Source organism: Carassius carassius, chromosome 20 (assembly GCF_963082965.1).
Source record: "Carassius carassius chromosome 20, fCarCar2.1, whole genome shotgun sequence".
Taxonomy (NCBI): Eukaryota; Metazoa; Chordata; class Actinopteri; order Cypriniformes; family Cyprinidae; genus Carassius; species Carassius carassius.
In genome coordinates this window covers 13,144,603-13,167,169 of record NC_081774.1, presented here as the reverse complement: position 1 = coordinate 13,167,169, position 22,567 = coordinate 13,144,603, and the positions used below count along the sequence as shown (strand labels likewise).

Genomic DNA, 22,567 nt, shown 5'->3' with positions numbered 1-22,567 from the left:
AAGCAACAATTCATACTCAAAAATACAATTCTATTACTATTTACTTTTCTTTTTTAAAAGAATTATCTATACCTTTCAAATGGAATGAAAGCGAATGAGGTTTCGATTCATGAATGAATCATTCAGACTGGTTTTGTGAACTGGAGTAACGACGATAATGGTCATGAATTTGTATTTGTTTTATTAATCTTGTTCAAAATGTCCGTAACAGACACACTTATTTAAATAATATACATAACACAGTAAGAATGTCTTGTTAAAAGGTAAAGGGTCAATGCCTCTTAATATGAACACCCCTTGACATTCATGAGTCACAGATTTATTTCTCATCTGTGCATCAAGCACATCTGAGGCAACAGGTATACTAATAACATCAACTAGTGTGATGGAGTATTCAGTAAAATTAAGTCATGTATTGGCATTCACAAAGATGATGTAAAGGTACCTTTGGTTGATGCTTCCTGTGCATACTGGTGATTAATAAGACAACAAAGATCCAAAACATTTCAGAATCATGCTAAAAAATAAACTCCTAAAAAACTAAAATGTTCACATGCAACATGCGTTACTGTATTTATCAACACACAATATATTTAGAACATATCTTTTTTACTGGCATTTAAAGCCTCTGAAATTGTTTTGAAACATTGTTTATAAACACTTCTTTTGAACAATATTTTTAAGTCTTTAACAATACACAAAAACTGATATTGTAAACACAAGTGTTCACAAATCAGAATGATTTACCTTGAATGTTCTTTCTTTAACATGTTAAAATGATGACAATAAATGTCACTTATCGCAAATAAAGTCATCCAGTGGATTTCTTCATATCTTTTGCACAGTGCAAATTTAACGACAGAAAAACAAAGGAGAAAGTTGAAAGCAGAATGTGACAAAATATTTAAACATAGAAAAAACAGGACAGATTCAATATCGATGCCTACATACTAACATTTAGCATGTCATTAACAGTTACAAAAAATCCCAGGCATAAAAGTTTCATTTATTGTATTTTCTACCTTTTGCGTGTCAGAAGACACACAGTGTATGTGCACTTCATGTGCGTCAAAAAACTGATGTAAAAGAATTATGATAGCTGCTGTATTTGTGTGTAATCAGTGTGAAAGTGGCATTTCAAAACCACTTTCTTAAATTCATTGTTCTGTGAGGTTATATACATTCAACTGTACAGTAAACATACATTAAATAAGAGTACAATTATACTTTTCATTGACCCTCATTGGTTAAAATCAGTCCAAACCTCATACTGAGAAAGGCTCTAATACTTTCATGTCCATGGAAAACTGCCCAGTGTGGAGACCACCAGAATAAAAGTGACCAAGCCACAGGTGAAGCAAACTAGTTATCAACTTATTTTTGAAAATGAGATATTTTTTTAGGTGGTTCGCATGGCCAAAGCTTGTTCAAGCTCCTGTCGTCGTTGTTGAATCTACATTAAAGAAAAGAAATGAAATTACCAATTTTGATTCTAACATACACTAAGATCAGAAGCAAAAAAAATAAAATAATAATAATTATTATTATTATAGATATTATATAATATATATATATATATTATTATTATTAAGACCACATAATCCTTCAGAAATCATTCTAATATGCAGATTTATTGCATATTAATACATTTTATTATCATCAATTTTAAAAACAGCCTGCTGCTTAATGTTTTTGTGGAAATGGTGATATATTTTCAGGTTCTTTAGTGAATGGAAAATTCAAAAGAACGGCATTTAATTCAAATAAAATCTTTGTAACATTACAAATGTCTCTGTTGTCACTTTTGATTAGATAAATAAAACAGAAAAATGCAGTTCTTTCAAATAATTCTTACATGATTAACATGATTAATTTGCATGTATCCCTCACCTTGCAATAGAAGTAGCGGCTGACAGCTTCCTGAGACCAGGGCTGGTTATAAAACTCTGCTCTTCTCTCTTCCTCTGGATTTCCAACTGTATCTGTCATCAGCTGTAACCACAAAATCCAGTCGAGTTCAAAACAGCAGAAAAGACAGTTTCTCTACCAACAGTTACATCCTTTCCATCACTAGGTAGAGACACTGTTTCAAGCACGTTTACATTTTATTTTGGCATACACTTAGGGTGCAAAATGTTTTGATATTTGATATAATAATACTGTATATGACATTGATTTTGAGTGGTACGCGTAGTCTACATTCACCTTAAGGTCCCGGTTCTGGGAGCAGATCCAGTCCTGGATGTAGCCCTTGGGGTCCCTGGAGAAGCTGAGCATGAAATCTCTTTGAATCTTCAGCTGGTTGATGGACTCAATAGTTTCATGGATCTAAAGAATAAAATGTGGAAATGTGACTGTTAAGAGAACTCCAAATGTACAATCAGAACATAATAGTTATGCATAGAGTTTATATGAAGTTGAATACAACAGTATCTAGATATTCAACTATTCCTGTTCACATTTCATTGATAGAGCTCTTTCTGACCTTGTTGTCTAGGGATGCAATCTCTTGATGATTGGCTGTGGACAGCAGGAAACCATTCATCTGACTCTTCAGAGGATCATCAACTTCAACATCAATGTCATAGCAGGCTGTCTTCTTCTGATCATTTGGATCCACACTGATAAAATAACAATTGAAAAAGGCATTTAAAGGAACAGTTCATCTGAAAAGAAAGATTCTATCCTTAGTTATTTACCCTTGTCCCATTGTAAAGATATATGCTGTTGTTTTTTCAATGTACAACACAATAATACATGGCAACCTAAAATGCTTTTTGGAGCGTCATGCTATGAACTTATGAAAAAAAATCCATTCAAAGAATGTCTACAGTGTTACATACAGGACTGGAACATAATGAGTGTGAAGTTACATTTTCAAGTGAATTATCCCTTTTAATTTCTTCAGAAAAACAGGTTCCTTAAATGTCGGTTTGTGTCGCAGGACTTAAACGGCTATAGATCACATGATTGTAAGTTTGAGGAAATGATAAATGGAAATACATTCTAAATTTATGACCAATTACCTGATAACATGATTAATCACAATAGGATCAGGCGGGAGCAATAGATTGGTTAGTCGCTGGGGAATCTCACAAAACTTCAGACGAGGACCGTCAAAGATCTGGAAGGGATTTTTTAAAAAAGCTTTTGCTTTCAGACAAAATATTAACACCAAAATGGAGAAAGTATTTTATGGTATGGTAGTACCTGCTGAAAATATTTATCACAGTTGATGTACTCCTTTTCATGAGAATCCTGCATCTTGTTGGTTTTGACGTACTGCCATAAAGCCTGGATGATGCAGGAGCGGGTTTGAGTGTGGATGCCAAGAAGACGTGCAAGGCGAGGATCCAACTTAAACTGAGGAGGCTGAAATGCACAAATGAAATAAACACATTCAGAAATTTCTAACAGAACTGTACTGTTTTAAAATATATTTAGTATATTACCACACTACAATTTACATTCAGTGTACTTGAGTAGTTAACACAACATGTCCATGAACTTAATTCAGCAGCAAGAGCTTATTTCAATAAAATTTACCATATACATGTTTGGATCAGACTTTTTTTTTATTTTTTTTAAAGAAATTAATTGAACAAGATTCATTGAATTCACAGTAAAGATGTTTATAATATCAAAAAAAGATTTCTATTTGAACTTTCTTTTTTGTCAAATAATTGTGTTTTCCACAAAAAAATATCAAGCACCACAGCTGTTTTCAACATTGATAATAAGAAGAAATGTTACTTCAGAACCAAATCAGAATCATGATCATGTAACACCGAAGAATGAAAAGTTATGGCTGCTGAAAATTCAGCTTTACCATCATAGGAAGAAATGACATTTTAAAAGATATGAAATAGAAAGCATAATTTAAAAAGTTCAAACTTTTGAACGCCAGTGTAACAGGGTAAGTATAGCAGTATACAGTAACTGTACATCTTAGCTCCTGTAATAATTTATTTTACCATGTGTATCTCCATTTTAATCACATTTCTGCCTTTGCTAATTTATTGAAATGCTTCTCTGGTTTGATGAATACATTTTTAAAATATGACTAAATTTAATCTCACAAAAACATAATGTATAATGATTATAAAAGAATTTAAATTTTTCTAGATGGTAATTGCGTGTGGTCTATCTACATATTGCTAAACCACTTTATTACTATTTCATTTCAACTTCACAATCGCAAATCTGCTTCATTGTCTCTTTTTCTTGATTTAAATATCCATTGTTTAAAAACAAAGCTTTAGTCTTCTGACAAACCAAGCCTCTTCCCATCAGGATGTAGTCAGCAAAGTGAAAATTGCTGGAAATAAAAGAGCCATTTACTCACTAGCTATAGCTACTTTGGTGAAAAGAGAAGGGCAATCAAACTTTTAGAGATTAATGACTCGACTATATATTTTAATTACAGTGTTTTTCAAGATGGATAGGACAATTAAACTAAAGCTATCGTTATGCAGATGAATTTCTAATTGGGCTTCCTCAACACATTTATTTGCTGCTATACACTTTGTACTTAATATGTTTTATTTGGTTCCTGAATTGTTTAAATGTCTTAAAATTAAAACAATATTTCTAGGTCTAAATTCGATTTTGAATCTCAGATTTTTAGTCTGAGCTCAGACTTTTAGACCCCATAGTCGATTTTTCACATAGTTATCATTGAAAGAGTTTGATGTCATGCCTATAAACCAGCAGTGACATACAACTTTCCTGGTTATCCATCAGGCATAATCTCTCATAATAATCTGGCGCTCCTGCACGCACCTGGTAATCCAGCATGAGCAAGAGGGTACAGCGCACATTCACATCGCCAGGCCTCTTCACCTGGAAGCCATCTGTCTCTTGGCTCGTTGCAGTGCGGTGCCACTGTTAGGATGAACACACAAACTCAGCCTAAACAACAGGCAGATAATATAAAACTGCTGCACGAGAAGCATACAGCAATTTCAAACCAGATTTTGATATATATATTCAGAAGAAAATCTGAGCAGTGTTTGTTTTTTCAAGGGTGTTTGTTAGGACATGCAGTTGCTAAGATGCTCTTAGTGGTTGTTTTTTAGCAGGTTGCTATGCATTTACTAGTTGGTTGCTAGACCATTCCGGCTGGCTTTCTAGACTTTTAGCTTCTATGATATTCTGGTTCCTAGATATTGTTGGGTCTTTTATTTAATGCAAAGGTCCATTCACAGCATTATTGATAACTTTAAAGATAATTATTAGCGCAAACACAGATGCACAATAACATTCAGTTTATTCCAATCGAGCCCTACAGTTTTGTCATGTGACACTTTAAATGCTTAAACTCTTTAAAGCAGGGGCCAGTTGCACAAACTGTTTAGACTAGTCTTAAAAATTAGTCATACATTTATTTTTCTTCAAGACTGGTAATAACATTTTTAATTCATTTATGAAAAGGCAGTCTGGTCTTATTTGTATTAAAAAAGTAAGACTGATTACCCCTTGGCAACTGTTGGTCAAACTAGTTATTAAGATGGTGGCTAAGTTTATGCAATTGGCTCCAGGATTGACAAAAAAAAAACATTATGATAATGATTCCAATAAATTGTCCCTCTGTGCCATTTCCGTGATAATTGTGCTATTCTTTTCAATTAGAACATTTTTAAAACAATATCTTTATCATTAAAGTTATCACCCTTGGTATGAAAGAGCCTTAAATGTATGGTATTTTTGACTGATTTATTCCCCACAAGTCAAAAGTCATAAATCTGACACATTTTCTCAAATAGAAGCACCAAAATTTAATATTTATGGTTATAGACAGCTATGAGGTTACTGAGGTCCGGTCCTCTATACATTTCTCATGTTCAAAAACTAATTTTCTCTGAATTAAGCTACTACTAAATATTGTAGAAACTGAATTTTCAAACCCTGGTTATGACCATGATGGGTTTGTTCAAATCAGTGTGAGTGACAGTATTACACTAGTGTAATATAACTTGCCTGAACATCATTCTTGAGCCATTGAGAGAGAATGTCAAATCTTAAAATGACCCCCGCAATTTATTAACTATGGACTGCTTTTGCATGGAGGAGACATTCAAGCAAGAGAGTGAATAAAATGATTAGGCTCTTTATGCGATCTCACTTGCATGTTCCCTAAACCACCACATGTTTCAGCGCCATTTGAAAGAGACAACATAATAGCAATGACTCACAGCTCAACTCAATTAGCTTTGCTTGACACTGGAGGGTTTTTTCAATGCCATCCTTCTCCGCAGGTAAATCATTCTTTTTATCACATGCCTCAATCTGGTGTGTGTTGTGATGAAAACCCACAGTCACCAAGGACAATTTAAAAAGCTGCTGAATGAATAAACCCAAATGTGGCGCGTTCAGCCCATTCCAATGGGCCGGAGGGGCACAAGGGTCACTCCTTGAGAGCTGCAGACCACTTCTGTGTATCTGCCTTCCCATGACCTCAATGTCCCTAACAAAGTGCATAAATATTAAGTGCGCGAGGCAGCTGGGAAGGTTCCCTTGTGTAATGTAAATGCCTGAGTGTGTGTGAATAGCACCTGTGCACAATGGTTTCTCCACTAAAAGAGTAAAACACACTCTCTGAATACAAAGACTCTCAGTGTGCTGTAAAAGGTTTTATAAGTGTTTGTCTTCAGAAACGTGTTTTTTTCTCCTGTTAATGCTGCCCAAAGCTCTGTGCTGGCTGCAGTGTCATCACTCCACAGTGTCATGGGCATCTTCCTTATGTAACACGTTGCTATGGAGACCACAGAGATATGTCTTACATGAAGTATGGTTAACTGAACTTTTCCTTCTGACATTGACTTTTCTACTGCGTTCCAATCCAATCTGTCGCACAGTAGAGGCCAATAGATTCTTGTGGACATGTGCTTGAATGTGACATATCGCCCTTTGTGACTGTCCTCAACCTTGTTTGAAATGCAAAAAGGATACTTGAGATTCTCTCATATTAATTGCTTCCAACCTTTGTAAAGAATTGATATTTAGCAATGTTTTTTATTGCTGTATGTAGTGAGTGAGTTAATGCTTACCTCCACTAAGTGGTTGTCAGGGCCGTACAGATCCTTATCCAGCTCAATAACAAGGCTCTTAAAGAAAGATGAAAACTTCCTCTTTTGTTTTCCAGGCTAAAGTGTACAAGGAATAAAAGATAAAGCTTGAAAAAGGGACTTGCAAATTGATTGAAGCCTAAACAAACATTAGCATTGACAGAACAGTAACTTTCGAAAAAAATAAAAACATTCAATTAGCTTAATTAAATTGTTCTATGCAATTAAATTAAGCCTTTAAAAAAAAGTAATTTGGGTGGATTTGTTCTATCTTACGAACATAACTACGTTTTGTTACGTCTGTTGGATGCAATGAAAAGGACTAAGTTGGATTCAGTAATTCATGCATGTTTTAAATAAACGTCCATTAAACAAATGTCAACTGATTGTGCGCAGTGAAATTAAGTTGTGAAAAATTGGTTAGGAGTTGTTACATTGGCTCATTTTAATGAACTAAACTGAACAAGCAGCATAAAGGGCACATATTATGCCCCTTTTATGTATTCTAAATCTCAGGTGTCCCCAGAATGTGTTTGTGAACTAACAGCTCAAAATACCCCACAGATCATTTATTATATCATTTTAAAAATGCCTATTTTGTATATTTTTTGCCTATTTTTTCTGGACGCACACATCTGAACAACATGTAAAAATTAATTTTGCATATTAGATACCCTTTAAGGCAAACTTACATCATCCAATAACTTGCCCTCTACACGCAGCTCCCAGGATGCAATGCTGCCCTCAGAGTCCTCTACGTCAGGTTTGGCAGGGTTGAAAGTGTTTGAAATGTACAATCGTAGCTTTCGCTTTTGCTATAAGACAGAAGACATTTTCAGCTGTACCTACATTTTTCAAATTATTGCTGACTATGAGTTAAATCTCACTATAGTTGTGTATTGAAATCACATACCTTCATTGGTCTTTTGAGGGCTTCTTGTATATCCACTCTCTTCCTCATAATGGTTTGGTCAAGTTTGCGCTCAAAAGCCAGGAGGTCCATGTACGCCTGGGACTCTGGCACCAGTTCCCGGATCTAATGAAAAGCCATTGTGAACAAGCAACTCTGCAATCAGGTCTAGTAACAATTCAGAAGATGTTGAAGAGCAGTTTGATGAAATTTTACACATATAGTCTAAACATTTTCCTGCTAACATTCTCATTCGTTATCAATTTAATTTATTACAGAAAGTTAATTTTGGGTGCTAAAATTAGGTATGTGATTATTAACACAGTAACAAAATTCTTCATGAAAAAAACATCAAAAAAGATTCTATAACTATAAATATAATATTTGTATTATATAAAAATATTGCTGTATTTAACATTTATTATACATTATAAATAAGTTATTTATAACCCATTTTAGGTCATAATTTATTTTAAGATCCAATTCTTGCTATTAACTACGACTTTTGCATCAGTAAACTCCTAATTTGCTGCTTATTAATAGTTCGATAGTTGTTAAGCTTAGGTATTGGGCAGTATTATTGATGTAGAATATGGTCATGCAGAATATGGACTTTATAAGTACTAATAAACAGCTGATATGTTCATTATAGGCATGCTAATAAACACACAGTTAATAGTGAGAATTGGTACATGTATTAAAGTGTTATCCAATTTTATAATGAGTCTAAATGATTAAATTAAAATATTCAATTATTATATTTATATAATTCATTAGAACAGTTCAACTCAAATATTCAGATGTGTGCAGCGCATTTCATGGAGGACTGTTTCCTGATCCTGGGAGAGAAGACTACAATGCCAGCTGTTCTGACTCACAGTCTGTAAGTACAGTTACATATTTAAAGGATTTGCCACTGATGATTCAAACTCAAATTTTGAGCAGTGTAGAATAGTGCTTGTAGCACTGGATAGCTGGCCAATCATAGCACACCTCGCTTTTCTGAACAATGAGCCTTTTAAAAATCATCACGTTTCAGAAAGGCAGGGCAGAGAGGAGAAACAATACTGTACAGTATGTGGAAAATAAAGTGTTTTTTGAACCTTAAACCGCAAACATTTCATTAAACCAAATACACAAAATAATGTTATTTTTAGCAACATCATATGACCCCTTTAATACTACCATTAACTAAGTCCAACAATATGCAAACTATTAAAGGTCCCGTTCTTCGTGATCCCATGTGTTAAACTTTATTTAGTGTGTAATGTTGTTGTTAGAGTATAAATAATATCTGTAAAATTCTAAAGCTCAAAGTTCAATGCCAAGCGAGATATTTTATTTAACAGAATTCGCCTACAAAAAACGACCCGGTTGGACTACATCCCTCTAGTTCCTGCAGTAATGACGTCACTAAAACAGTTTTTTGACTAACCTCCGCCCACATGAATACACAAAAAGGGGGGGCGTGGTCTTGTTGCGCTCCGATGGAGAAGAGGAAGAGCTGCATTTGTGTTTGTCGCCATGTCATCGAAACGCTGTTATTTTCATCTCGGAGTCCAATCACCTTTGTTTGGGCTTCCCAGGGACACTGTACTTGGAGATTAATGGTTACAATTTATGTTTAACTTGGTTCCCGAAAATTATAATCCACATGTAAAACTACTATTTTGCTGAGGACAGCTTGCTGAGGACAGCTTCCTCAATCTCAATCAGTTTAATGCCGGATTCACACAAAGATTATTCTTGAAAGATGGCGCAGTTCCCTCTTTGTCTGGAGAAGGTGTTGTTTATGGACCACAACCGGTAGGTGTATTTTATTATTTAAGTTGGTGCGTTTAACAGTTTCTGTAACTTATTACACAAAGGGCAACGCTGTTTAGCTTTGTTAACTAGATGTTAGGGCTGTGCAAAAAAATTGAATGCGATTTTCATGCGCATCTCGTCAGTAAAAACGCTCCTGTGATTATAAGTATATCTCCAGCACGTGCGTTCTAGTCCAATCACGTTACCAGGAGGGCAGCCTGTGCTCTAAGCTGCTTTCGAATCACAACACAGGAACCGCTGGCCCAATCAGAACTCGTTAAGTATTTCTGAAGGAGGGACTTTATAGAACAAGGAAGTCATCAGCCCGTTTTTATGACAGTGAAAACAGCGGTATACAGATAGGTGAATTGTGTGAAAAATACTGTGTTTTTTTTACACGCGAAACATGAACATGTTATATTGCACACTGTAAACACAATCAAAGCTTCAAAAAAAAGCACGAAAAACTGGACCTTTAACATAAGCATGTCAATTCAATACCTTGGTTTAAAAAAATTATTTCAGTTGTTCCATGCTTTTGGATAGAAGGAAATTCACTTTATGAAATTTCCACTTCCACGTTGTTAGTCCCATAAAATGTTTATCCTCTATACAAGAGAACCCATATTTAATGTTATCTTTTTTTTGCCTTATGTTGATAATATGAAAAGTATTAACTCCATTCACCATAACTCCATCAGCATTATGAATACAGTAATTACTCATATTCTGACAAAGATAAACTTTGCTATAATATGGGCCCACAATATTGGTAAATGTAGACATACCAACCAACCAAATCAAGTCAATTAGTACTTGTGAACTGATTGAGAAAGAAACCATTACCAGATTTCACCAGGTGTTTGTACCATTCTTTATTAAGTCAATGACTATTTTATATCCCGATTCTCGTTTGTGACTTAGTTTGTGACTCGTTACTGAAACAAATCATGTATGTCCTTGCATGATACACAGCAAAATTGTAACCTGATGCTCTGCTCTCCTGATTTTCACAGTGTTGCATCATTCTCTCCTTCCCATGTGACCTCCAGCATTTTACAAACCTCATCATAATGTATTAGGACTTTTGGTTTTGCTGTAAAAAAAAAAAACCTAATTAAGACTTTGAGAGGATTACCCATTTGAAGCGCTCACATCCCCTCCAGTTGCTGCTATTGTGGTGTATTACTGTGTCACATCCCGATGGACAGATTTTACAAAATCAGTCATGTGCCTGCACTCATCCCACATATCCATGTAATCACACACCATCACATTCCTTGGGAATCAAACCCTTTTCCACTGACAGAAAAAAACAAGTACACAACAGCAGTCTTCGTGACAAATTGGATCCCTCTTGCCCATCCATTTCACTTTTTTACACCCAGAAATAAGAGAACCCAGCACAATTACCTGCACCGTGTGATCACTCTTGATTTGGCACTGGAAATTAAGACATGAATAAACAAACAAACACAGACAAACAGATAAAAGCCATAGTGATGGACCTCACCCTCTGAGGGAGAATCTTGTCTGCCATTTTTCTTCTCTTGGCACTATGGATGGGGGAAAACAGAGAGAAAGAAAGAAAGAAAGAGAGAGAGAGAGGGAAAATATGTTACTATGGTGACTGATAGCAGAGTCCACAGGCCATCTGCTGAATAACTGGGACCCATCCAGACATTTTTTCCAGCTGTGTGTGTTTTGTGTATTTGTGTGTGTGATCAGAGAGATGGTATAAGAGCAAGAAAAGGTTGAAAAGAGGTTGAAAATAACACTTGATCATGATGCGTAAATATAAATTTTTGCACATTTTATGGGTGCATGTATAGTAGAGTTGCATTGTTGTTTTAACATCTGGCTGTCTCATTTATTGTAAACGACTGTTAACACAGCAATCAAACATCAAGCCTTTGTTAATACATTGCAAAAAATTTTGTCATTTTTATAAAAGGTGAAGGTAAAAATGCTACGGTAAAAACCTGTTAACTGTAAGTTATATTACCATACACAGTGAAAAACTGTAAATGGCTTAACATGGATTTATATATACTTTTACTTTAAAAGACTGTAAAGTTTTAAATTACTATATAATTAACAGTAAAAAAATAAATAAAAAAATACACCATTAGGAGGTCATTCCCAGATGTTCCTGGATGTGTGACATTACATTTTATTGAATCTTCTTTTATTATCCAGAATATATATTAGGGTGTTTTTTTGTCATTTTATGTTATTTAGTTAATGTATATTGCATTATTTTATTGGCATGTGTGCCTGATGATGTTTTAGACCCTTGTGTCTCTCTGATTTACCACCTTTATTGTGGTGGTTATCAGCAAATTCTCAGTTAAAAAGCAGATTTTGATATTTGAAGTAGCTATGTTTTTTTTACATGATATCACTTAATAAAACATATACAGGCACCAACATGCCAAACTGTAAGATTGGTACTATATTATTTAATATGAATATCTGGCAACCACAGCTGCCATTTTTATCGTAAATGTCATAGATTTTTCAGCATCCAACTGCTTTTTTTCATCAAGACCCTCCTAACTCATTTCTCTTTTATTCCCAAACATGATGCATACGATTCACTAGTGCAGAAAAGAAAATTTCACTGACAAACATGCCAAACTGGTACTGACAAACACTCCTACAGACACCAAGAACTCCTCAGGTCCAGACTCCAGAGCCGAGGAGCACATGACCCCGTTGGAGCAGGAAATGTCTGTCCACATTCACATCCGAACCCCCTCTGGAGTATCAACTTTCTCATGGTCCGACTCGTCCACCCTAAGCCACACTGCTCCTCCGGGAGGAGCTGAGTAGCAGAGACTGAGATGCAGTGAGGCTGTGTGGGTGAATGTCTCATCACTCGTCACTTATTCTTCTTCTAAAATTAATCATTAATGCATTCAGGTGAATAAAATGATCATTTACTGAACTATAAGAGAGAAAACATTGTGAATTAACACAGACAGCATGACAGAAGGGTCATGCAGCCTGCACACAAAGCTAACTGACCTCAACTGCATATTTACTTCACATGCATTCATTCTCAGGTCATGATGACTATTGTGTTTATTTACTGAATGCCATTTTTTAGTGGTTTTGACTTATCTGTGAACTCAAGTGCACACATGCATTTGGGGAAATGATTCATTCATGTCCAAAGCTGCAAACGGGAACAAACCAATCAGGCAGGGTCCATCACAAACTGTCAAATTAACATGCAGCAGAATAAACGGCCTACTTGAAGGATCCAACTGAAGGATCTGATTGGGCGTCTCTCATGTCCATCTGTCTTGCAGATATCTCATTTGCTGCTGGAAATCCAAGTGGTTTCCTATAGGTTGATTTGGGGTACCTCTAGTTAGTTACTTAAACAGAACTTTTCGGTAACAGCCGATATTGTAAACATATAGGTATTTTTCCTGAACACAGAAGTTATGCCTGATTTTTACCAGAAGGATGCTTTGCATTTCTGGTCTCCAGTGTCTGTAGTCAAATTAGCGTATATTCCGATCTGATAATCTAACGTTAAACCTATTAAAATGGTTTAAAAAAGCACATCACTCCATAGCGCCATCACTTTACAGTGTCACAATGGCCGTCATTTGTCAGTGCCCGTCTCCTCAAAGTTTAATGAGTGTGTAGATGACACAAAGCTGAAAAACATTACAAACAGATGGGCACTACAGCTGCATCTCAATAAATAGAATGTTGTGGAAAAGTTCATTTATTTCAGTAACTCAACTCAAATTGTGAAACTCGTGTATTAAATAAATTCAATGCACACAGACTGAAGTAGTTTAAGTCTTTGGTTCTTTTAATTGTGATGATTTTGGATCACATTTAACAAAAACCCACCAATTCACGATGTCAACAAATTAGAATACTTCATAAGTATTCACAATAATAACATTCACAATGATAAAACATTTTTAGTGAATTGTTGGCCTTCTGGAAAGTATGTTCATTTACTGTACATGTACTCAATACTTGGTAGGGGCTCCTTTTGCTTTAATTACTGGCTCAATCCGACGTGGCATGAAGGTGATCAGTTTGTGGCACTGCTGAGGTGGTATGAAAGCCCAGGTTTCTTTGACAGTGGCCTTCAGCTCATCTGCATTGTTTGGTCTCTTGTTTCCTCTTGACAATAGCCCATAGATTCTCTCTGGGGTTCAGGTCTGGGGGGTTTTTCTGACCAGTCAAGCACACCAACACCATGGTCATTTAACCAACTTTTGGTGCTTTTGGCAGTGTGGGCAGGTGCCAAATCCTGCTAGAAAATGAAATCAGCATCTTCAAAAAGCTGGTCAGCAGAAGGAAGCATGAAGTGCTCCAAAATTTCTTGGTAAATGGGTGCTTTGGATTTAAAAAAACACAATGGATCAACACCAGCAGATGACATTGCACCCCAAATCATCACAGACTGTGGAAACTTAACACTGGACTTCAAGCAACTTGGCCTTTGAGTAGTGGTCGACCGATATATCACCAAGGCCAATATATCGGCAGATATTTGGCATTTTTCAAATATTGGCATCGGCCGATAAGTTGTTCTGCTTGGCCAATGTGTTCAGGGCGGGACTTTTATTTTGACTTTTTTTTTGACTTTCTAATATGGATAGAAGTCTGTCTAATAATCAGACAGAACGGTTAAACAAATGAATTAATGTATACAGAAAGTATTATAATGAATGCTTTTATATTAGGCCTATTAGTAATAGAAAGGCAAACAATATAGCACTTTCTCGTTTGCATCAGCATTAAGCAAATATGCATTTATATAATTTAAACAAATCTTTGAATAACTAATGAACATTTAATTTCATAAACCTTGCAAACTTAGTCAAATCCAGCTGGGAGATCTTGTGAAGTCTGTATGTGTTTCCAGCATGATCGCGTGTTCCCAGCGTAATGGTCGGTCCGCGTGAATAGAATGCTTTTAACTTTAAACCCGTGATTTCAAATTATGCAGCACTTTATGCATTTGCCCACTGTCATATTCATGTCATTTTCACTGTGTGCTGTATGTAAAATAAGGGTTTACCCTGGCTTTATTTGAAAAATATTATTCCCAAAGCACATAAACTTCCCAGAATACGGAGTACCCTGTTGGTTACAGTGTTTACTTCCTTTTTATTATATTTTTATTAAATATTTATTTATTTGTGAAAAATAACTTGTCATCTAAAGTATAAGTATTTTTATATTTTACTAATTTTTTTTAATCCATTGTCAAATGATTTTACATTTCTTAAATATTAATAATAATAATTTTTAAAACTCATATCGGTTTGATATCGGCTATCAGCCCCCTGCTTTTCAAGATATCGGCATTGGCTGTCAAAAAACACATATCGGTCGACCACTAGCTATGAGCTTCTCCACCTTTCCTCCAGACTATAGGACCTTGGTTTCCAAAAGAAATACAAAACTTGCTCTTATCTGAAAAGAGGACTTTGGACCACTGGGCAACAGTCCAGTTCTTCTTCTCCTTAGCCCGGGTAAGACGCCTCTGATGAAACCTTTGCAGGTGTTTTGAGTTGATTAGCCTATTGGCATGTCACCATATTCTAATTTGTTGACATCGGGAATTGGTGGGCATTTGTTAAATGTGAGCTAAAATCATCACAATTAAAAGAACCAAAGACTTAAACTACTTCAGTCTGTGTGCACTGAATTTATTTAATACACGAGTTTCACAATTTGAGTTGAATTACTGAAATAAATGAACTCTTCCATGACATTCTAATTTATTGAGATGCACCTGTATTTGAATGGGTTACTTTGGAGACCAGAACAGAAAAGCATCCAATCAAAAGGTTTATATGTATATATAGGCAATATCTGCAAATATACACAAACCTTGAAAGGTTTGGGGGCAGTAACATTTTTTTCATATTTTGAAGAGATAAAATAATTTTTATTCAGCAAGGATGCAAAAGTCACTGTAAGGGCATTTATAATGTAAAAAAAGATTTCTATTTTAAATAAATGCTGTTCTTTTAAACTTTCACTTCATCAAATAATCCTGATTGATGTATCATCGTTTCTACAAATATAGTTGTCACCACTGATAATAATAGGAAATGTTTTTTACAGCATATTAGAATGATTTCTGAAAAATCATGTGACACTGAAGACTGGCTGCTGAAAATGCAGCTTTGCATCTCAGGGAATAACACTTAAATAGAAATTAATAATATTATATAATATTACTGTATTTACTGTATTTTGATCAAATAAATGCAGCCTACATTTACATTTGATTCCTAAACTCATTTGTGAACTGTTTCTATTATATATTTTTACATTTATGTAGGCAAAATAGTATAGATTAGATATAAGGTTAAATCCAATAGGGGCCATTTATCGATTATTTGCCATGACACAAAATAATTAATGGCTTATTTGCATCAGGCAAAATGTTAATACCTGTGCATTAAGCAGTATTGCAAGATTATGAAATTCTGGCCAAGAATGTACTGAGATAAATGTCTTGTGATAATCCAGGTCTACTATTTGTTAAACAGTTAGATTTTTTTGTAGCATGGTCTGTTGAATTCAGTAAGCTGTCCCTCAGTTATTACAACTGACGCTCTTACATGCATATATACAGTTGAAATGAAAATGCAAGGACAAATACAGTACTGCGACAAGACAGATGAAAACCTGAGAAAACTAACAGCAAATTCCAAACATCACTATCACGCCCTTGGGAAGGGAATGCTATTAGCAGGGTTGTTTCAAATGAAACTGAGCAATGGAATCCCTTGGTGAAGGTCCTTTCCGCGAGGCTGTTGGCAAAGTTTAGAGGTGATTGTGACTTTACGTACAGAATTTTGCCATTTGTGATCACATGATGTATAAAATCTTTTGGAAACAAATGCCACACAGACAGCAATGTGAATCAAAAAATGCAATATCTGACACTAGGCTTTAGCAGCTACATCAATAACTGGAAACAAGAGTTTCAAATGTCAGTGACAAATTTCCAAGTACATGCTGTACCAAAATGGGCACATACAGTACGAGACAGAAATGCCCTGCAGAAATTCAGCGTCCTCACTTCAAGTCTTCTACACTTCTGATTAGGAAGGGCACTGTGATACTCTGTTGCTAAATGCAATAGCAGTAAGTGTATTACTTATGATAACTGTTGCAGTATTAGTATTCACCAGGAAGTATTTTGGCTTTTATTAGCGATCAAAATGTTGCTGTCTAAAGATAGAGCCAAAAATAAGATAGTTCAGTCACTAGAGAGCGCTATACTTGGCATGAGCTTGCTGGCAAATTGTAGGAGGAGCAAAATGGAGACCATAAAACCTTAATAAAACTTCATACGAAGTCCCTCAAAATCAAAATGCCCAGATTTCTCTCAAGATACAGTAGGTTCAGGGAACACATATCTATTATTTATCATCTGTTGTGTGCACTGATTCAAATAATCAACACAATAAGTGAGAGGTCAGAGAACAGTTTGAGTGGCACTCACTTTCTGGGACGGTTCTGGACAGGGGGAGATTGCACTGGCTGGGTTGGGGCAGGACGTTTTCGGTTGGGGTCTAGGGTTGGGTTAGGCATCCCTGGCCGAATCGGCGGTGTTCCTCCATACGGAGGTCCAGGAGGCCCCATGGGAGCGCCTTGATGAGGCATCCGTGCCCCTGAGGTCATCCCTGGACGCTGTGGAGATGAGAAAAATGTAGACTAAAGGTCAGATAGCCTCACATTTCTTTGCTGAACTCCTTTAACGTGTTATAGGATGTTATCTCTCTGACACAAAATACATATGAAGATACCTATGCATACATTCATATATGTAAACTCATCCAGCTTGTAGCTTTTAAATCAATTACAGCAAGCTGACATAATGCACAAAGACTCTTTTGAGCTAAGGCTCTGTTATGAGCTCCTCCTCCACTATCTGAAGCAGAACTAGAACAGGGCCTCTCGCACCTGTGCCTGTCACTTCAGAAGCGACAGCTGCTCGCCCTCTACCAAAACACAGAGGTGCTGGGCAAGTCAGCCTAACGCAGTCGAAATGACAACTGTGATGCTAAATAACGTCTCATTTCATCTAGTCCACATGCATTGTGCTTTCTGGAATTTCTTTTCCATTTTTTCCCCCCAATATAAAGCTGGACTGATTTGAATTGTGAAACTGCTATATGAATAAGTCTGAATAGAATTGATTATTTAATTAAGCATAGCAATTAAAATAATGTATCTTTTTACTGTAAGATTAGCAATGCAATATTTCGCAATGCAATACAGCATTTATTGTTATAGATTATCGTTCATACATCCTCAAACACAAATACATTCACCTTTTATGCATACGTTTATATAAAGTATATTCAATAACAGAATTTATTTTAATGATGGATATATTAATTAACAATATTTAATGTATATTTAGAAATTAACATTATTCGATTATTAAATGAGAATGTGAAGTGTTATGTATAAATAAATTGAATGGAATTAATTTGTTTAATTAAATATAGCAATATTGCATTCGTCAACAGCAGTTAATGCAACAGCAAAAATTAAATATAAACATTTATTATTCTATGTTATTATTAATTTCTACATACAACTTAATTTATTATTACAATATTAATTGAAATAGAAAAAATTGTTTATTTATAAATTACCCTTAATACTGATTAATAAAAGTTATTAAAAAAGCTCATTGTTAGCTCACAACACCTAAAGCATAAATTAATATTTGAACAAACTGAATGGCACTGTAAAGTGTTACTCGACTAAAAAGTAATATTATATTTGTTTTTTTTGTCCTGTTATTATTTCTCAATGCAGTTTGTATGCTGTAGAGGAGATCTGAGGTCTGTTGTTCATGACTCATAATGGCAGAATCACAAAGTCCCTGTGACTCTCTGGATGTGCACCAAAGTTGTGGAAACATCCAGAATGTGAGCCAACGTCCCCAGTTCCAGTCCTCCCTACAGTGTGGGTACAGTAAATCTCTGCCAGAGATGCTCCTGTATGGTGCTGTGACCCTCACAACCCAATCATCGCTTCCCAAAGTAGGCCAGGCTCCAGAGGTGTCCCGGCCCGGTCCAATCTCAAAACATCTGAGTGAAGAGGCAGTGGGCTGTGGACATGTGGACGCTGCGGGAACGGGTGCAGGTCTCTGCACGCCTCTGCCAATCCCTGGCTCTCAAGGTCGCAATGGAGGTGTTCAGGGCACAGGAGGAGGCCGCAGAGCTGGACTAGCACACAGGAGAAGTTTCTCAATACTGCTGTGCAATATACTATATATCTGTTCAGAGATACCAATACCAGAAATCTTTTTGTAGATACTAATATTATTGTTCTCAGATCAAATCAAATCTCAGATGAATCTTTATTAATGGAGAAAAAATCAGTGGGTTTGAGATTTTTAACCTTTACCACACAGCTTGAGGCAAACTTTGCAAGTTTGTAGTACAACCTGTTAAATAATGAAAATCTATTTAACAGGTTAGAACGGAAAAATTTAAATAATTGTACAAGGGTTTTAGCAATAGTAGGCCGAGTGACCACTCATTTATAAACCATGGAGAAGTTTGCGATCACCAGTAACCACTCACAGAGAGTCTGCATTCAACCCTAAAGCAATCAAAATATCTATACTTTCATTTTCATGATAGCCATTTCTGGAATATTATTTCAATAGGATCAGTGGCTTTGTTTAATAATACACTGCAGAAGCAAAGCTAATAGAGGGTTAGGACATCTTAAAGGTTGTGTTTTGGCAAAGAAGCCTCTAGAAACAATACCTTACATTTGGTCTGATATCAAATAGTATTAGAAAGCAGCCTCAAAAAAGTTGCACAACCAACAAAAGTTCTCAAAAGTTTCTGTGAACCTTTCGTTCACCAGCATTTTTATGCAGTAAAACTCTGAAACACGTACAATCAAGTTTGCTTCCACTACATGTTCATGACTTAATACCACAGCCGGATTTTTATGTGTGATCTATCCTTAAGGTTCTCCTGATACACACCCTCCTCTGCCTGCACACACACACACACCAAAAGAGCATCCTCTGTTTCATACTAGAACTCGTCCCTCACAATACAAGTATCTCTCACACTTCCAGTACCGGATTCTCTTTCCTTATCCTCCTCCATATGTTAAAGACAAAAACCTTTCACTATTTCTTCTACACTTGGTCCTCCACGGCTGTTCCTGATTTATAAAACCCAATCTACATAGAAGTAAGAGCCGCTGCATCTTAGTTCTCCCCAGACCCATTGACACGCTTTCACATGCACAAACACGCATGCTCTCTCACTCACCACTCCATGGACGAGAAACTCAAACAGTTTACTCTTGGTGGCTTTACGAGCTCCTCCGGCAGAATCCTCCATGTCCATGTATAAAACCCCCAGTCTCTCTTTTGTTCCCTCTATTGCTGGGTACCTCTGCCTCTGTGTGCTTCCCTCTTTCCCTCTTCTCCAAAAGAGAGTGCTCCCTCCCTCCTTCTCCGCACTCTGACGTTCCCTTTCTCCTCTCTCTCTCTCTCTCTTTTTAAAGCGTGTCGGTGTGTGGCCAGAGTCGAGTCTCTCTCTCTCTCTCTCTGTTTTATTGTAGCTTCCCTCACAGACTCTGGGTCTGGAAGGATGGGGGTCTGTGAAGGGGGCTGTCGTTGGACCACTGGTGTGTAGTGGAATGCCGCTGAATGCAGGAACATGGCAATCAGGACTATCCAAACACAGACACAGTGCTGTTCCAATAGGCGGTTATGTGGCGGTAAATTATCCTTTTGCTCTTACAGCTGGTTATCAAGTCTGTGAATTATATCAGGGTAAAGTCTGAATGATTAACACTGGGGAAACTCTAAAGGAATGTTTAAACAGGCAGGATTTTGAATTTCAGATTTTTGAAGAATTTGAGATCCAAACAACATTGGACCAATTCATTTTTATTGCACTGACAAAAACAAATAAATAAATGAATACCGAGGGCGAGTAAACGATGAGGATTTTCATTACTGGATAAACAATCACTTTAATGAAAGCACATTTTTGGACTTTCAGAGGCATCTGGATGTAAACAAGCTGTTAAATCTTTCATCGTTTACAATTTTTATTTTTATTTTTATGAAAGACAAAATTTGTAGGTTAGAGGACAAGCTGTTGGGGAAAAAGTTGGTAAATTACTCGCTAAAAAGTATTACTAAAAATCTCCACTATTAAATTTTTATTTTAATAAAAAAACATATATTAAATCATTAAAAAATAAAATAAATAAAAAATAACACTGGCAAGGAAGAGGAGATAAATATCAAAATATGTACATTGATAATTTTGTATAATTATCATTTGTAAATTGACATAAGCATTGTACACATATAAAAACATTTACTGCTGATAGAACTAACTAAGCACAATAAAAAAAGAAAATAAAAAAATAAAGCTAAGGAAAAATATCTTCCAATAGTAGAAGACCCCCTTTAAGGACCCCCATACTTGAGGGTGGCAATGTCCCATTCAATCAGAGTGAAGGGGGTGCTGGAGGGGGGCAAACACAGGTTTTGGTAAGAATGAGCTTGATTATCCATGTGCACAATGCAGAAAATGTGCTTCAAAGCTCAATCTTCTTTTATTAATTAACTTTACTTATTTTTGTGCTGTTAAATGCTTGTTTTCTAATCCAACACACATTATAAGATCTCTTTATGAGAAAAGCACACTGACTAGCCTATTATTTGTGGTAAAGGAGTAAATGTGATGTGGTATTGCTACAAGGATAGGCCTCCGCTGGAATTACAAACTTCAGTACTGCAAAGGCCACTGTCTGGAAGCACATAGACACAATGCAGAACAGATGTTGGGCTGATGGAGGATGTTCATCATGTAAGTTACATGATACATCAGTAAAAAAAAAAAAAGCAGCTGGAAGAAGTTTTGGGACAGACTAGTGCTGGTCATAACCAGAGGTGCTATTTCTGAGCTATACAAAACTGTGCAGACATATGGAGGCAAAAATAAGATGAAGCATTCCTTGCAAATAACAACTGAATGACATGAGTAATAGTTCAATTGACAGGTGTCAACCAAGCGCGCAGGATTGTTTTTAGTCTAAAAATAAGCATCAATGCATGAAAACGGCAAAATTACATTAGTATACACGTCTGAATGAGACACTAGTGCCAAGCAGAAACGCTTTGATATAACAAATGCCGAAAACGCATTTTCCGTATAGCAAAGCGGATAATGAGGCGATGCGATGGCGTTGCATTCGTACCTTTCTTTCCATTGCTGCAAGTTTGATGCCCTCAATTCAGCTGAAGACGAGAAACCCCTGAAAAACACACGCAGTGGATGTCCGGTAACTTGTTCGTGGTTCCAGACAGGTCCTCGGCTACTCCCCCCTCCCCTGGGATTGAGAGCTGGATGGAGGGATGCTGGTGAGGAAGGCCCGTGTCTGTGATTTCAGTCGGGCTCTGGCGGCAGCGAGTGCGGCAGACGTAGCGGCGCAGGCGCGCGATCCTCAGACACGAGCGATTCAATGAAGGATTAAGGGGACGTCGTCAAACTACAGAAAATGGAAGCAATCTGTGCATTGCTGTAAAAAGCACTTCGTCATATGCAGGGTGCGATTTGCCGGGTGGATGCGTGGGATTTCCCCCTTTCTGGTCAATGTATCCCTGCCTCTGCTAATTATTTTTTATCCCCCCTTCAAAGTGATCAGTGCTACTACACAAGTTTTGTGATCCGTATCGCCTCTAATCCCGGATCCGTGGTTTGATTAAAGT

At 36.3% G+C, this 22,567-nt stretch overlaps 1 protein-coding gene across 3 annotated transcripts; it reads right to left on the bottom strand.

The window, feature by feature from the left end:
• Positions 1-164: 164 nt before the first annotated feature.
• Positions 165-22,302, bottom strand: LOC132096391 (SWI/SNF-related matrix-associated actin-dependent regulator of chromatin subfamily D member 3-like). Of its 3 annotated transcripts, none has more exons than XM_059501713.1 (14): positions 22,057-22,302; positions 17,294-17,481; positions 13,043-13,135; positions 11,297-11,339; positions 7,981-8,103; positions 7,760-7,882; positions 7,050-7,145; positions 4,783-4,884; positions 3,211-3,372; positions 3,027-3,124; positions 2,486-2,621; positions 2,206-2,328; positions 1,891-1,992; positions 165-1,453 (listed from the first exon to the last, which is right to left on the bottom strand). In XM_059501713.1, exons 1-14 carry the CDS (start codon positions 22,066-22,068, stop codon positions 1,400-1,402), a joined length of 1,455 nt encoding a protein of 484 aa, XP_059357696.1. In that variant the 5' UTR covers positions 22,069-22,302; the 3' UTR covers positions 165-1,399. The 3 variants fall into 3 exon arrangements, with proteins under 3 accessions (XP_059357696.1, XP_059357695.1, XP_059357697.1); XM_059501712.1 differs by lacking the exon at positions 22,057-22,302 and adding an exon at positions 20,106-20,322; XM_059501714.1 differs by lacking the exons at positions 13,043-13,135; positions 22,057-22,302 and adding an exon at positions 20,106-20,319.
• Between the last annotated feature and the right edge of the window lie 265 nt (positions 22,303-22,567).

Coding starts and splice junctions, on each gene's coding strand:
- LOC132096391 (XM_059501712.1), bottom strand. CDS start 20,183: ATGGACATGGAGGATTCTGCCGGAGGAGCTCGTAAAGCCACCAAGAGT. Junction 7,146..7,759: donor AGGGCAAGTTATTGGATGAT/GTAAGTTTGCCT, acceptor TGTACACTTTAG/CCTGGAAAACAAAAGAGGAA. Junction 3,373..4,782: donor TGCTCATGCTGGATTACCAG/GTGCGTGCAGGA, acceptor TGTGCATTTCAG/CCTCCTCAGTTTAAGTTGGA.